Source organism: Leptidea sinapis, chromosome 15 (assembly GCF_905404315.1).
Source record: "Leptidea sinapis chromosome 15, ilLepSina1.1, whole genome shotgun sequence".
Lineage (NCBI taxonomy): Eukaryota > Metazoa > Arthropoda > Insecta > Lepidoptera > Pieridae > Leptidea > Leptidea sinapis.
The window spans coordinates 11,388,929-11,405,900 of record NC_066279.1 but is presented as its reverse complement, the minus strand read 5'-3'; the positions used below and the strand labels follow the sequence as shown (position 1 = coordinate 11,405,900).

The following is a 16,972-nucleotide window of genomic DNA, read 5'->3' as shown; positions in this document are numbered from 1 at the left end:
CGGTCTCCTTGAAATTTATACCTCCGTCTGAGCGGAGCGCTAGGGTTAGTACATACAAAAAGATCGACGACAGACGGCTCGGCGCAGCTAATTTAACTCGGAAATCGACCAGTCCTGGCGGCGTACGGCGTGACACTCAATAGTTTTGATTACCCAAGATTGCTAAGCGGCCGTGAAAATCGTGTATATGTGTGCGTGTGTCCATTTGGGTGCTCTAATATGAAGTTGAAGTACTGTTCTATTACTGTATTGTGACGGAGCCCCCGGTTCAATCCTCGCTTGCCACGTAACAATGTGTTTTCAGTTTCGAATTCATATGTACGTTTATTCAACGATTTATAAGGTTGGCAACACTCATGTGATTCCTCTGGTGTGAAATAAGACCGCGGTCATCACATACCATTAAAAAAATCTCGATGGATATTTTTGACAAAATTTTCATTCACAGCCACACTATATAATTTCAAGTATCTGGGCGATATGGTTGCAGAGAGTTCGTGATGTGTACATAGGTGAAGATCTCTTACAATATGTAGATAGATTATAAAATACTAACTATTCGGAAGCGAACGAACGTAGAATACATAATATTGCCTCCTTCATTCTTGATCCGGCATCGCTTCACTCTGTCATATGGTGTTTGGTGTTCACAAGATTGATTGAAATAATTAACAGTACTTATTTAATGTGCAATTTGATTATTTCGTGCCCCCGGTTCGATCACTGCGTGTCACGTACCAAGGTGTTTTCGGTTTTCTAATTCATATGTGCATGTATTCGACGCTTTATAAGGTTGGCAACGCTCTTGTGATTCTTCTGGTGTTACAACAGAGTTTCGGGCCGCGGTGATCACTAACCATCTGGTGACGAATTTGTTTGTCCTCCTCTTCCATAAAAAAACGCGTGCGTCTCGGGACGCCCGACAGAAGTGATAACTTAAACTAATCTAAGTTGAACTATTTAATATCGAAATTGTGCTTAGGTTATTACTTAAAATTTGATTGTAAAATATATTATATTCTTATAAGTTACTTTTCTTGAATAATATGTATATTATAATTTTTTGAATGTACATTATTTGTGTCATTATTTAATCCTAAAAAGAAACAATTGGTTAGAGTGAGAGAGGAGGAGCCTGCCTACGGCTGCCGTATGCGTGAGAGAAAGGGATGCCAGACAGACTGGCGCCTTAACGCGTTACGTTACGAAGAGGTTTACGCTCTATGAGAAATTATTACTTCAAATATTCGTGCGCGCAATGTTTAATGATAAGGATCTAAAGTGTTACAAAGTAAGATAATTTTATTTGTTTGTTTGCAGGTAAGGAACCTCTGGAACTGTGCTATGGTTTTGGGAGTCTCATAGCGTTTCTAAGTATTGTGTATTTCTTTATTATCTACTTTACGATCGTGAAGAGATATTGTGGTGATTGGTTCGAATCAGCGGTGTGGAACCCAGCGGAGAAGGCTTTTATGAAGTGTTGGAATATTTTGTAAGTACTAGTGTGAAGAATTATACCGGTGTGAATATAACCACCCCATCCTGCCACCCCATCCATATTTATGTATAATGAAAACTTATAATTCTTGAAATATACCTACACACTTCAAGTATCACACAACTTTTCCACAAAAATGATGCTTTGTGACTCCTGACAAGACACCCGCTACCAATCAAGACGAACGCAGGAACTCAGGTCTCCATGTTGCACAACTCGTTAAGCTTCTTTGGCACTATAAGAGTACCTTTTGGCATTACACTTGCTATTCAAATATAAAAACTTTTCATCAGTGAAAAGGATATTTATGTATTTTTACCAGCTTATCGGCAACAAGGATTTTTGATCGAGCCGCTCTCTCTAACTGTACAGGATGTGCATGCCCTTAGGGCTATATTGCACCGGGACACCAAACAAGACACCAAAGTCGCCACACCACATTGAGACAGTAATGGACCTTGAAGTGATAGCAATACTTCTGTATGTACGTAGATAAATGGTTCCTTCCTTGCTCAACTTATTGCTCCTGTTCTTCAAACAAATCTACAACAACCTCCTCCTCCAACATTTATTTTAAATCACTACCGGCATAATGTAATGAGGAATTATCTCAAATTGATGGTCTACTTTTAATTTCAAGAACAAACCTTTCCGTATCAAATTATCCATCGTATGCAATTAAGAAACTCATTGCATGCAACACGTGTGTAGGTACTGTTGTGTTTTGTTTTTAAATTGTTTATTTCTAATTGTTTCTTAATTTTTCACTGGCGGCCGGACTGGCAGTCGAGTGAGTGAGACGCAGTATGTAATCATATGTAAGTCAATAAGTGTAAGATACTAGGCATGTAATAGTACAAAGTATGGCTAAAGTAATTAGTTGTGACCCGACCAATTTGGCGGCGCGACCAGTAACATTATGTTCACGCGTGCCGCCAAATTGGTTGCGCAACCAAACAGACACCATGTGAGTAACATGTATGTATACATTTTGTTAGAAGCGGCGACTGGTTGCGGCGACTGGTTGCGCCGCCTGGTGAAATGTCCCGCCCCTAAAGGGCATGTTTTGTACATCTAAATCTGAAATCATACGATAACCGTCAAGCAAGGCTTCTAGTTGTTCTTTTCTTAAAGGAGGACTCTTGTCCTAGCGGGAATCTGATCAAAGAATATTAATCTTATATATATAAATTCTCGTGTCACAATGTTCGTTCCCGTACTCCTCCGAAACGGCTTGACCGATTCTCATGAAATTTTGTGAGCATATTGAGTAGGTCGGAGAATCGGCCAACATCCATTTTTCACACCCCTAAATGTTAAAAGTGGTCCACATGATTTTTTTTTAATTTTTTTGACATTTTTTTTAAATTTGATTGATTATGAGTCAGCATAGCAAAAATACATACAACTTCAAATTTTCACCCATCTACGATCAACAGTTACTTTTGTATCGCGATTTTAATATCGGCAATACAACGTTTGCTGGGTCAGCTAGTCTTATATAATAAATTCTGGTGTCACAATGTACGTTCCCGTACTCCTCCGAAACGGCATATTGAGTAGGTCTGAGAATCGGCCAACATCTATTTTTCATACCCCTAAATGTTAAGGGTGGTCCACACGAATTTTTTTTTTAAATTTTTTTTTGACATTTTTTTTTAAGTTTGTTAAAAAAATACATACAAGTTCAAATTTCACCCATCTACGATCAACAGTTACTTTTGTATCGTGATTTTAATATCGGCAATACAACGTTTGCTGGGTCAGCTAGTTAAGATATAATAAGATATTAATTCCAGATTGTTTCGTTGGTGCTTCTCGTTGGCGGTATTGGCTGTTATTGGATTGTTTTTATATCTGGACACGAACGGATCGTCGGAAAGACTTATATCTTTAACTGGATTGGCGTTTTTATTATTTATTGGTAAGTTTTTACAGTAATTTTTTTTAAACATTTCCTCGTCCCATCAAACAATGGCCGAGCTCAGCGAATTCAACTAGATTTTCTTCTTGTTTTGTTTGCTTAGAAGATCAAGTAAGACATTCTTTTTATTTAGCATAATTAAAATAGCATGGGCACTTTTTCATATCAATATATTATATACTTTTCCTTAAGCATCCCAACAACAAACTAGTATCGTGACCCCACTTAACCTTCCGAAGTGCCTCAAAATTCTAGTTCATTGTCCGAAAGACGATCTATATGTAAAATCATAGTGATAATTTTTCGCATTAGTAAAGGGGAAGCATGTTCGATATTTTGATAGCGTATATCATACAATGATATTATAGGATTAAAAGATGTCATGACGATATTATGCATAAATGTAACTAGTAACAAGTAATTAATAGATAATGTTTATCAGACATTGTGTCGTCATGAAGAAAGACAAGAGCCTCCTAATCGTAATCATATCAACAGTAGTATCAAATGATTATATTATCTGTATCCTAATAGTAATGAAGTTGCGGACTTCATTTTTCGTTATTTGATAATTTTGATCTAATCGACCCCACTACTTCTTGTGATCTGTGCAGATTACATTTTTTGATGGTAGTTATTCCTTATTATGGTTTATTTTGTATGGTCTTATAGCTTGTTTCAATTGATTTCTGATACATTAACTCAAATCATTCTAATTATAAGAAATTTATTGCTACACGTAAAATAATACCCATTACTAGCCGTAATCATGACCACCGGTGAAACTGGGAGATAAAGAATTGCCACAAAAGGGAAACATTAAAGTAGACGAGACTCCATTTAGTCAGGCGTCTTACTTGGAAAAAACACATCAGCAAAGAGGGATGAGTTGAAAATAAAATACTGCAATTTCTAATTGCAAATGGATCGAAATTCCAAGCTAGCATTTAATAAATTACTGGCATATTATACAATCTTTAAGCCGTCAACAGTTGTAAACTCTACTGTAAGGAACTGTAGAGTTTTTTATTTTTTTTATAATTGCTTATAAAATGCTCACAGAATATCTTTATTTATTTACGGTGTGTGTGGATGATGCAGCTACTGTACTCAATAATTTTTGTATTAATTTACATTTATTTTTTTGACTTACTCGTGTAAGGCATTGACTATTTGACATTTGAGTATGTTTGTTGCATCATTTTACATATTATATTGTAATTGAAATGATTTGTAAATCGATAGAAATGTAAATCTTGATATAAAAGAGTGGCAATGAGTTTCTTGCTACTTCTTCTCATTAGCTCAACCCTATACGAAGAAGCGGTAGATTCAATAAGAAAAATATTTTTTTGACATTCATAAGTATCATTTCCGTGACCTATGTGAATAAAGTGATTTTGATTTGATTTGAACTGCAAGCACATCTAACATTATTTTTATCCAAAACCAGCGAAACATTATAGTAGGAAATTAGGTATTCCTGTTTCGATTTATATCTACTAAGTTTCTTCAGTTTAGGGAAGACACTCACTACCACAAGTAATACATATATTATACAAGACAGACATTATACTTGGACTCACTGAGCTAATGCATTTAAGACATATACTAAAGCTACTTTGTAGAGTATAGTAGATTATATAGAGGATAAATGGTTCTTGTCTGGCTCGATGTAGGCCACCTAAAATTGTATAATATAAGATTAAATAGGCTAAGTTGTTATATGATTTAAAAGATGGGCTGGGAGTTTCTTATCAGTTCTTCTCCTCATGTCATAGCCCCTTTAAGAACTGATATAGCTTCATGACGCTTACCAAGTGTTGTTGCAGTATGTTAGATATTGACACGGGAGTGGGTCAGGGATTGGAAATAATACTCCGCTTATAGGAACGAGTCTTTATTTGCGTTCACTTTTTCTGAACTTTGCACTTCGCCGGTCTGCCGCTGTTCCTCTTGTGGGCGGCGGTACCTTCAACGCGTCACACCGCACCGAACACTAAGTCTCTTCTATCTTCTTCCTCTTGGAATACTTCCACTTTTCACTACTTCTTCTTCTTCTTTACATTTTCGAGTCAGAACTAGAACTGCCGTAGGCCACGCTTAGTACGGCTTATATACCCCCGGATCCGTTCTATTTTCAAAATGATTCTCCCATTCCATCTTTAAATTTAAATAGTACTAGAAAATTCTTTTAACTATTTTTATCCTGCTTACACATTTTCCATTCCTTTTTTTTCTGTTCGATTTGATCCTGAACTAACTAGAAATTTCCTTTAACTTCACAAAACCCAAAAAAATCCATACACTGGTAGGTGTATCGAACCCGGGTCTACAGCGTCTAAAGTAAACACTTTTCCGCTGAGCTACGAGTAATGCTGACGGAGCTGTTGAAATTAACAATGTCTTAAAGTTTGACAACTCTCGTCATATACTTCGAAGGGTTGCTACGCAACAATATTTTATTGTCACTCCCTATGGTAAATAAATATATTACTGTATCAATTAGCTAAATGTGGGGTAACCACTACTATAACTGATCACAACTTTTTCATTGAGATACCCCACAGATGCACATTAGAGACTGAATTAAAATAAAATATCTACCCATCTTTTCTTTTGGCCTCCTCAACTCTTTCTACTTACCGCCAGGCATATTGTATTAGCGTGCGTAGGAAAATATATTTTACACCCACGGACGAGTAAAAAAAGAAGGACTCCGCGCCGTGATATTAACAATGGAAGCACCTTTATGCTAGTTTTGTGTGCGGTTACAAGTTACACAATTTTTTCTCCCTTAAATAACAATACATGGCTGCAAATACTTTTATAGCATAGTTTTTACACTTTTTCACAACGCACGACGGCATTTTTAAAATATTTTATTGCGACGCAAACTGATCTGTTACAGACGATGGCAAATCTCATAATGGCGTCCGATTGGCTTGTATAAGTGTAAGTGTGTGCGTGGGGCTATGTATTTACACGTTTACCGGCTTGTTTTGGTGCTTCACTGTTATGTAAGGTAACACGGAGTCCTTCTTTTTTGACTCGTCCGTGGTTACACCCAGAACTTTGATGCGATGCGATTAGGTCGTTGACCACTGATGAATTATTAATTTATATGCGTATTGCGATTTGCGTGCAACTTCAGTTCGGTGCTCGGTGACAATTTTGTTATTAACCGGCGCGACAATCCAATTGGCATTAGATTTGACAATCAGATACCAATGCTTCTGTTGTCTATGGGTATCCCTCTATTTTCTACTGGAAGTATCTGAGCTACAGTTTGCCATAACAAAAAATTAGAACCACATATAAAATCCGAATTCATGTTTGTTGCAGGATTCGTGTTCTCAGCCCATCCGGGCCGTATCAACTATCAAAGCGTGTTCGTCGGACTATTCCTTCAGTTCATATTCGGTGTATTATTCATCAGATGGGACACAGGGAGATACGCTTTGCAATGTTTCTCTAATAAGGTGAGACCTGTAATATTAATTTATATACTCAAATGTCATAAACCATAAAATAGACTAAACAGTCAATTTTATGGTTAAGGTAGGTTATGGTAACTGTTAGAACAGATTTCTAATCTGTAAAAATGCTATTGTTACTAAATCGATTCATCGAACATCGATTTCGATAGTTCAAATATCGAACATCTCTGAAAAACAAAAGGAATTTGATATGACCTCTATTCTAATACCAGTCGAGATGACGTTCAGTTCGAAATAAAATACCAATTTGCAAACAAATTTGACTAACGTTGCACATATGTAAGATATCGAACGTCATGATAACTGGGGCCGTTTGTCTCTGAATTAAAAAAAATCTATAACAGCTGACACTTTTCATTACCGCCATTACCGGTTAAAAGTGGTGTCCATAATATGCGGCAACTGTACATAATTAGGCATTAAAAGACTCGTGTGATGTTATAATGATTTGATGACATTCCTCGTCCTTAAAGACCGGCAACGCTCCTGTAATTCCTCTGGTGTTGCAAGAAAATGTGGGACGCCCTTCATTATGTTCAGTCACAGATACTACAATTACATAATAAATTATATATAGGAGGTTTCGTTATGTAGAGCATGTCACCTTCAGACGTAAGATGTTAAGTCTCATTTGCCCAGTAATTTCACTAGCTACGGCGCCCTTCAGACCGAAACACCAGAAGTAGGCGCCGTTTTGGTACCCATAATCCATCCATAAGGCATCCTGTGCAAAGGAGCCTCCCACTGGTAAAGATTGTTGACCGCTTAAAAGATAGGACAGTGAAGTGGAGCTTTTCCTTTGCCTGTGATGGAAAATTTAAAACCTAAATTTAAAAACAAAACTGCGTTAATTTTTTCTTAAGATCGCTTAATGGAATTTGTAAATTCAGCATCAGATATAAATTACTATTTTTTATTTATTTGATCGTAAAGCTTTTTTTGGCATCTAACTATTGATGCAAAAAAATGTAGTTTTATTAATTCTTAATAAGTGTTAAAAATCTAGTCAACATATTTCGGCACCATGATATTGGTCAATAATCTTCTACTAGTCTATAACACACTATTGTGAGGTGATCATGGACAAATATATACTTTATTACTATAGTAGTTGGAGTCTTTTTTCCGTCAGTCCAAAGGTTAATCCAAACAGACAAACATAGTTACAACGGAGGCCTTCTGTTCGTTCTATTATCTTGCAAGCCTTAAAATATGATTCATTAAAATTCTGTGAACATTAGTACTATTAATACGGAAAGACACCGCCGACCATATCGTTTTGTCAGCACCTGCCTGAAGTACAGTTCATACAGAAAACTCTTCTGTGAGCTCTGTTTTCTTTGGACGTTAAGAAGTCGAGCGGGCCGGATGGCATTTCTCCCGTCGGGCCTCTGAGTTGACTCCGGTTCTAATGTACGAGTACGCTTGACCACGAAGCGTAGCATACCAGTCGATGTCGACAGTTGCTGCTCAGGTTCTAAGCCCGTCATCGCTGATGTTCCCCAAGGCTGTGCTGTATCTCCATCAGTGTTTTTTCTTCATACCAGTATTATGTTTAATGCCTACCAACATTTCTTCTCCAATATGCCTCCAGAATTTTTAGGCAGATTTCAGTAGTGGACTTACTGTAAGCATCGGACATGCAAGTTCTTCTCAGGAAATCATCAATCAGTGCCGGAATAAACTCTTAACTTATATGGATTACTGTCTTGATTCTCCTATTATCAGCTCATAACGTTTGCGTACAACATAGAGTTGCTGGAATCGTCTACGATATCTTTATGATATCAATAAGCTCTATGAACGAATTGATCACTTGGGGTTGCGTACAGTCATCGCTTCATCGTGTCTTCTACCGCATTTATCACGGAGAGTGTGCCGAAGAATTGTTCGATCTGATTCCTGCTGTCGAATTCCACCTACGTATGGCACGCCACAAATTAGGCTATCACCCCCAATACTGAAATCCCAATCCCCACCATCTGGATATGTGGCGTTCCTCCACAGAACCGTTTTAAAAGAACTTTCTGCCACGTACACAAAACTTTTGAACGAGCTTCCTTACGCGGTATTTCCAGGACCATACGACATTGGTACCTTCAAGAAGTTTGCTAAAAAGGCGATTGTGATACGTTCTTGAAAGATTTTCTTTGACTGTAAAAAGTCTCTCGAAAAACTGTAGATACATTTTTATTTCTATTAATTGTAGGTTGCAACGTTTTTATCATACGGAGTAGAAGGTGCTTCGTTCGTTTTTGGAGACTTCCTGGTCAATGAAAAGCAAGTTTTTGCTTTTAGTGTAAGTATAATCAAAAACTCTTAACTAGAAAATAAAAACTATTATTTTTTATTTTTTGTCTTCATAGCTCATTTTTTCATCAGGTTAAATAAAATAATAATAAAATGTGCAGTATTTATAGAGCATAATTTATATTTACAGATTTACAATAAAAAATCTGTGAGTTATTCATTGAAATAGCGCTGGTACAAAATATAACTACTTATACTTCTTGATAAATTGAGTTTGTTATAATTCTTGCTTACTCCTAGTAAATATGAGTTACGATAATTTGGATTACTTGTGAAATCCAAAATGGTCGCCGTGAAAAAAAATACCTTACTTATATTTTAATTTACTTTAACCCGCGAGTTGAGAGGAGATGGACAGGTAATTATTAAACTTATGACATTCATAAGTGTCATTTCCTTGACTTACATGAATAACGTGATTTTGATTTGCTGTGCTGCAACCTGGAGAAATGGTCCAAGTAGGTTGCTCTCTGGTATCCACCAGAAAGCAAACGGCTCAGGTGACGGCCCCAAAAAGAAAGGAGGACGAAATACACCAGATACTAGGCCCATATTAAACCAGGGTTGCTACCACAATAAGGTTATAGAACAGTACTTCAACTTCATACTAGAGCGCCCGAATCGACGCACGCACACATACATACAATTTACACGGCCGCTAAGCATTCTTGAGAAGATAACCTATTGAGTGCCACGCCGTGCGCCGCCGAGCCTGTTCGCTGTCCGAGTTAGGCCCGGAATACATCAAAGCGGAGAGGAGACGAGAGGAGATTAGCCGCGAAGCAGTCACGCTATTTCCACCAAAGTGGAGAGGAGATGTGTAGCGGGGAGGAGATGTGAGCTGTGAGAGCACGAAATCAGTTAACTGATATCTACGAAAGGAAGACATCCTGGCGTTACAAAAGCGCTCGCCCGACTACAGACATCCCACATTTCCACTCTACCGCGCCGCTTGCTCTCGCGCGGCACAAAATCAAAGAAAAAGGAGACATCTCTTCTCCTCTCCGCTTGATCCATTTCCACCAAAGCTAAGCGGAGGGGAGATGTGAAAATAACGAAATCTGATTGGTTATTAAAACACATCTCTCCTCTCCGCTTTGGTGGAAACCGGGCCTTAAATCAGCTGCGCCGCGCAGCGACGTCCGCGTTTTCAATCTTTTTGTACTAACCCTAACACTGCGCCCAGACGTAGGTATAACTTTCAAGGAGACCGCTGATATTTACTTATGTGCCGCTGAGTTACGCTACTGGTCTATTAATGTATTGTGCTTTTACCAATAGGCACTTCGAAGTCAGAGACATTATACAAATGTTTTATGTTCCAATCGCAAGCTTCAGTTTTATTTATGAAAATAAGGGACGAGACAATCAGAATGTTCAGCTGATGGTAATTGATACGCTATGTCAATTACAATGCAGTGCCACTCAGGGTTCTTGAAAAGCTCAAAAACTCTGATCGGCGCTACAATTGCGCTCGTCACCTTGAGACATTAGATGTTTAGTCTTATTTGCCCAGTATTTCACTACCTACAGTGCCCTTCAGACCAAAACACATGCTTGCACATTACTGTTTCAAGGCAGAAAGATGCACCGTTTTGGTACCAAATGGTAATCTAGCCGGCATCCTGTGCAAAGGAGCCTCGTACAGTTTATCTTATATCAAAGTTAGCTTTTTAAATATTCTAGTTGTTTGATTGTTTAAGCTTGGTTGATTTTACTAGACTACGAAAATAATAAAAGCGATTTTATTTATTAACTTTTACCCGGGACATAACTTATAGACCTCACTTTCTTGTAGACGTTGCCTGTGATATTCTTCTTCAGCATGCTCGTAGAAGTTTTGTTCTTCTGGGGAGCATTGCAATGGTTCTGTCTGAAGCTGGGACACTTGCTTCGTACCGCGACTGGCACCACTGTCTGCGAGAGTGTTATAGCCGTTGGAAATATCTTCTTGGGAATGGTAATTAGTAAGGATGTATTTGCATTTAGAACAAGATTCCAGAAAATGTTTAAAAAATGTATAAGGTAATTCAAAAGAATTGTTATAAAACATTTGTGTGGTAAACTTTCTTAATGATAACTTATATATGATGTTAGTTTTAATTTTAGATCCAAGTTTCACTATTTTTGTGCTTTGTGCTCATAGAGAATTAATAGTTTGTGCACCTTCGTGTGACAGGACTGTGCGTTAGTAGCGCTCTCTGGGTTTCCACGGAAGACCAGAGTTGTGGATTCTTTCGAAACCACAACTATGCTGAGTTGGGGGCCCATTGGCGTCATTAGATCATAATTAGATTAGTATAACTTTAAGAACTATTATCAGAATGTATAATGACGGCAATAAACATTTTTTTCTTTCTTTTCTTTCTTTACCTCAGATTGGGAATGGAGCGATCGCCCTCAGGCTGTTAAATAATACCTACATTTTACTGTACGATATTACATTGTAACCAAAATTTTATATAAAAAAAAAGAAGCCCGCTCTGTTTCTAGCACCCGTTCTTCTCAGGTCTGAGGGATACTCTTTCTAAAAGGTGGTAGTTTTTGACTTTCAAAATGTGATATATTCTATTTTGAATAAAATACATCGAATTACCAATAAGGTATATTCGACGTATATATTATACGTAAGGAGGTGATAGGGGTTAATACTAATCAGACTATTGTGATAATTTTAACTCCCATATGCATTATGCCAACTAACTCACTTACTGTGGGCCTTATGAGGAAGCTCATTGTCGCTCAGCGGGAAATCTATCAGAATCGCTATCCTCGGAGTTTACTTGCGAGATTGAATCAGAAATGAGGAGATCCGTAGCTAGATGGCCGTTGTGGCAGTAAAGTCCTCGAATGGCGACCATGTACTGGAAGACTTAGTGTTGTAGGCACATCCCCACAAGATGGACCGACGATGGCAGCGCAGGACCGATCGTCATGGCGATCTTTGGGGGAGGACTTTGTCCAGCAGTGGACGTCTTCCGGCTGAAATAATGATGATGATGGTACATTATGCAGCGGAACCTATATATGTTTTGCCTACATAATTGCAATATAAATAATTCAGTCAATAATATTTAATTACGTATGATAATTCATACAATGAGCGGGAGCAGGGTACTTAATTTATATGGCAAAACGTTTGCCGGGTCAGCACTCGTTGTGAAACTCAATAAGCATTTGGTTAATGTTTTTCTCTTTACAGTCGGAGTCCATATTGTTGGTGAAGCCTTATCTCTCTTTGCTGACACCGTCCGAGTTGCATGTTGTGCTGTCTTCTGGGTTCGCAACTGTTTCTGGTAACAATTATTACTATTATTTTTTGGAGACGTTTCTACTAGATTCGTCCCTGATGGTCCTCGTAACATTGCTTCCAAGGTCAAACTATTGTATTCGCTACTCATACTATAAGCTCGTTGTGAAAGCCCCTGAAGAATTTGTCCCAAATTGGTGCTACAAAGCTAACTTAGGTACTACGTTAAGTGCAGTCGGGAATGACGACTTTCTTGTTTTAGGGTCTTTTAATTTACAAATAACATAGAAATGCAGTTGGTTTATTAATTTTTAAAATTTTATTAATTAATGAGTTTGAGTTTTACCCGGTTTGTTTGTTACCGCCTTTACCGCGCGGAATACCTCTCTCTCTCTCCGCTATTCTTATTGTGATGTGACCAGACTTAATACCCAGTGTCACTCTCACAATTAATACGAATGTAACGACACCTTTGAAGCTAAAATCCATAGAACCTTTCAGGCTGCAGAGCTTGCAAAACATTCGAATTTGTCGCCAAAAATCCGCCATTATGTTTCTTTTTTTATTTTGATATAGTGTCACTCTCACAGTGAATACGAATCTAACGACACCTCTCAAGCTAAAATCCATCGAGCGGTTTAAGCCGTATAGCGTGCCATATAATTATAGATACATACAAGAATATAACAATACTCTCAAAAAATATAACCCACCTTCTGGCGCAGTCGGGTAGTAAATTACCGAATTTCGATGCCTCTCCGAAATTTGGGTTGAATCAAGAATTCTCATTTGACCGCAACATACCATAATAGTAATCTTTTTTTAATTTCATTGTATATGGCATCAGGTACAATATTGGCCGCGTACATTGGTTTTGGTGCAGAGCCAGCTCACTTAGTAACGGCCAGCGTCATGTCAGCTCCCGCCGCTATCTGCTATTCCAAACTCCTCATGCCAGAGACAAAGAGGTCCTTGACGAGAGTTGATAATATAAAGGAAGTGGAAAGGTAAGAGATCTTATAAATAATGAGTTTTTGTTATGTAAAGGTTTGTAAAATCTCTGAAAAAAAACTGGTGTTGGCAGGCCCAAAAGATGGACCGTTGACCTGATAAAGTTCTTTGGATTCGTAATTTTTGTAAACCAAACACCGAAATTGATTTATTCGAATTTAAACCGGTTTTGTTCTAATAAAGGTTTCGTCGAATAAATTGGTTATGACTGGTTTTAATCGCCGAGGCAATTGGAATAGCATAGTTGCAAGTTTAGTGATATACAAACTTAATTAAGTAAGAAATCCGTAACTCATGGTTTGATGTTCAACTCTCGGTTTGAGCAGATTCATTCCATCATCATCATTTCAGCCGGAAGAACTGGACGGCCGGAAGACTGCTGGACAAAAGCCTCTCCCGTAGATCTCATTAAGCTGGTCTCTTTTGTATATTAGATACTGTAGATGGAGCCACAATAGATCATGCGACAAGGGACGGTTAGCTTAGTTGGTAAGAGCGCTGGGAGATGGCGTTGAACTGAGAGTCGAACATACATACCAAAATTTACGGATCATCCGGCGTGCGGCTGGTTGGCTTAGTTAGGAAAAGCGCTGGGACGTAGCCCGAGAGACGTGGGTACGAGTCCCGCGTCATCCATAAATTTTGGTACAAAATTTGTATACTTAATCCCAGAAGTGAGGGATATCACTTAAAAATAACAAACTGTTTAGTCATATTAATTCACCATTTGAACGTTCGATGCGAGCGGATGATGGGAATGCTACTTGGTAGCTGGGCTCGTCTCGCTTTGACTCTCGCGAAATTTTCTGTACCAAACGAAGTAATATATGGAAACCGGATTTAACAATTATGGCCTTACAAACAAACTCAGTATAAAGTTATACCTGATAATAAACAAAGAATATGCACAATGTTGACTATATCGCTGACAACACTGTCAATGCAATGATAATTATTCCGAAGTTTTCCAAATGTCAAGCAGCGTTGCAAATAAACGCGGGAAACGAATACGTCCGAATAAACCAATCATAATCAAAATTTCTAATTGTAAACATTTTGTATATTCTTGGTTTGTGGTCAGGTATAACTTTATATTAAGTTTATTTGTGAGGCCGTTATAGTTTAAGCTGGTTCCAAGCATTGAGTGTGCTCGAACAGTGGAAAACCTGCTTTAAAGATGAATACCATGTTCTGCCTATCATTTATATATTATAAGTTATAGCTTTGACATAATCCATGAGCCACAATTAATGCCCAGTGCTAGTTAGTGACCCTGGCCGGCCTGGCCCTCAGTGGCCAGAGAGGCTAGAGTTTTTACCTGCAAACATTTATATGATATATTCATCATATAAATGATAAAAATATGGGTGTTTCTCTCCGAGTCATGAATGTTTATATGTATTTATGTACGTTTAAGTATGTATATCTTATTAAATATATTTACTGTTCAACGAAAATTATAAATTCGAACGGAGCGCCTTTTTTGTCATATTTTAGTTCTGCCGTTATGATTCATTTCCACTTCACTTTACTAATTATATTGTATTTCTTAGTATTAAGTAGTTTTTATGTTGCACAATTAATTTTTTTGTATAATTGTGTAATATCTGCATTTGTTCGTTGCCTTTTAGAATTATTTAGAATAATATATACCTAATGTAGTCAGTTAGTATTTACTGTGTTGTGATTAAATATTGATGTCTTATACCTACTATGCCTATTTCTTAGTAAGATATTTTCTGTAAAAGTGTCAATATTAAAATAAAAAATTTTACTTACAGGCAAGACGAATCAGCCCTTTCCGCGGCTTCTCGTGGTGCCACAAACGGGATAGCTCTAATCCTGAACATTATTGCAAACCTGGTGGCTTTTGTCGCCTTCGTAGCATTTGTCAACGGTGTCATGGGTTACTGTGGAGGTCTACTTGGCAACCCTGATCTCAACCTGGAGTGGCTTCTTGGCAAGATCTTTATTCCGCTCTGTTGGATGATGGGTGAGTGATTTAGGGATTATTTACTTACACAAGTTCAAATTTATTCAAATGAAACAAATCTTATAACTATATTTACAAAACTAATTAAAACTATCATTAGGTACGGGGAAGTGTACCAAGAATACTGGCAGCGTTGCCGCGACGGATTGCTAGGCTGATCCGTGGACCGGAATAGCTACCAGCACTTGGGTTTCAAGTAGCCCTATTGAGACGCGTAGATAGTACTTTGTATATTCTCCGTGCCTCTGGACCCTACGGTCCAAGTGTCTCGATACCAAACGGCACTAAAATGTAAGACTCGCTGAGACCGATATATTAGCAACGTTTGCAGTCTTCGGCAGTGGAAGCAGCAGTCCCAACACCAACTGACGTAACTTGGACATGACAAGAAGTCAGTGTGTCAACGCAAGTCACGTCCCACACCAGCGCTCTTTCCTTTATGTGATATGTGTTCACCTACACGTGAATTGTATGTATAATCAATGTTTGACTTTCAGGTGTTCCCTGGGAGGAGTGTGAGTTGGTGGGCTCTCTGATCGGGTTGAAGACTGTGGTCAACGAGTTTGTGGCCTATCAGAGGATGGGAGAAATGAAGAAAGAGGGATTGCTCTCGGTATGTACTTATGAGACGGCCGTACCGTGTCAATATTTTTGAACTTATTTTTTAGGACATCACTATAGCTTGTCAGTGGTAGAGCTTTCAAAAAACTAATAATAAAATGGACAAATTACAACAATTTAAATTTTGTGTGTAACACTAAAGTCAGGGAAATGTGGAGGGCAAAAGAGGGCGAGGAAGGTCACCCATGCGAAGGACCGACCAAATTAAGTCTGCTGTGGGCGGTCCATTGAACGAGTGTGCCAGACTGTCGGCCAGCAGAAAAAGTGGCGAATGCTCGTGAGGCGAGTCACATCTGCCTCAAAAGATGATGACGGCCGCTCTGCCAAGAGTGTCACGAAGAAGAAGAAGTGTAATACTAATTCTTTTTCATTTGTCACAATGAATTTGAAATGACAATTTCAGCCTCGGTCCGAGCTGATCGCCACCTACTCCTTGTGCGGCTTCACCAACCCCTCGTCTGTCGGCATCATGGTGGGAGCTGTTGCAGCAATTGCTCCGTCGCAAAGAGAAGTTCTGTCTGGAGTAAGTAATAATCTCATTTATACTCACGTCTAGCTAGAGCCTCTTGCTGTGAGGCAGCACGTGAGCAAAATGTCAGGTAAATACTTTAATGTGCATGACAGCTACGTTTCACACTCGCGATAGGTATTGTCAAACATAAATGCGAACCGAACTGAAAGCATGGAGAATGCGAACCGAAGGGGAGACGACAAAGTACGATGTAGGCACAGCGAACCGAAAGCGAACCGTTGCGGGACTTTCGGTTCCACAACGGTTCGTTCGTCGCTTCGCTCTTGCCACGCGTCTCGCATTCGCATTTCGCTCTCTGTTTGATTTCGTGCTGCATACAAAACTTCCGGACAC

General features: G+C 38.5%; 1 protein-coding gene across 1 annotated transcript in view; it reads left to right on the top strand.

Annotated features, from left to right (window-relative positions):
- The window catches only part of LOC126968309 (solute carrier family 28 member 3-like), a 41,026-nt gene that overhangs the window by 20,801 nt on the left and 3,253 nt on the right, over window positions 1-16,972 (top strand). The window contains exons 5-14 of the mRNA XM_050813248.1: window positions 1,321-1,492; window positions 3,298-3,422; window positions 6,768-6,904; window positions 9,132-9,221; window positions 11,031-11,192; window positions 12,435-12,528; window positions 13,330-13,489; window positions 15,275-15,486; window positions 15,984-16,099; window positions 16,511-16,630. Of these exons, the coding sequence (XP_050669205.1) occupies window positions 1,321-1,492; window positions 3,298-3,422; window positions 6,768-6,904; window positions 9,132-9,221; window positions 11,031-11,192; window positions 12,435-12,528; window positions 13,330-13,489; window positions 15,275-15,486; window positions 15,984-16,099; window positions 16,511-16,630 (1,388 nt within the window). The remainder of the gene's footprint in view (window positions 1-1,320; window positions 1,493-3,297; window positions 3,423-6,767; window positions 6,905-9,131; window positions 9,222-11,030; window positions 11,193-12,434; window positions 12,529-13,329; window positions 13,490-15,274; window positions 15,487-15,983; window positions 16,100-16,510; window positions 16,631-16,972) is intronic.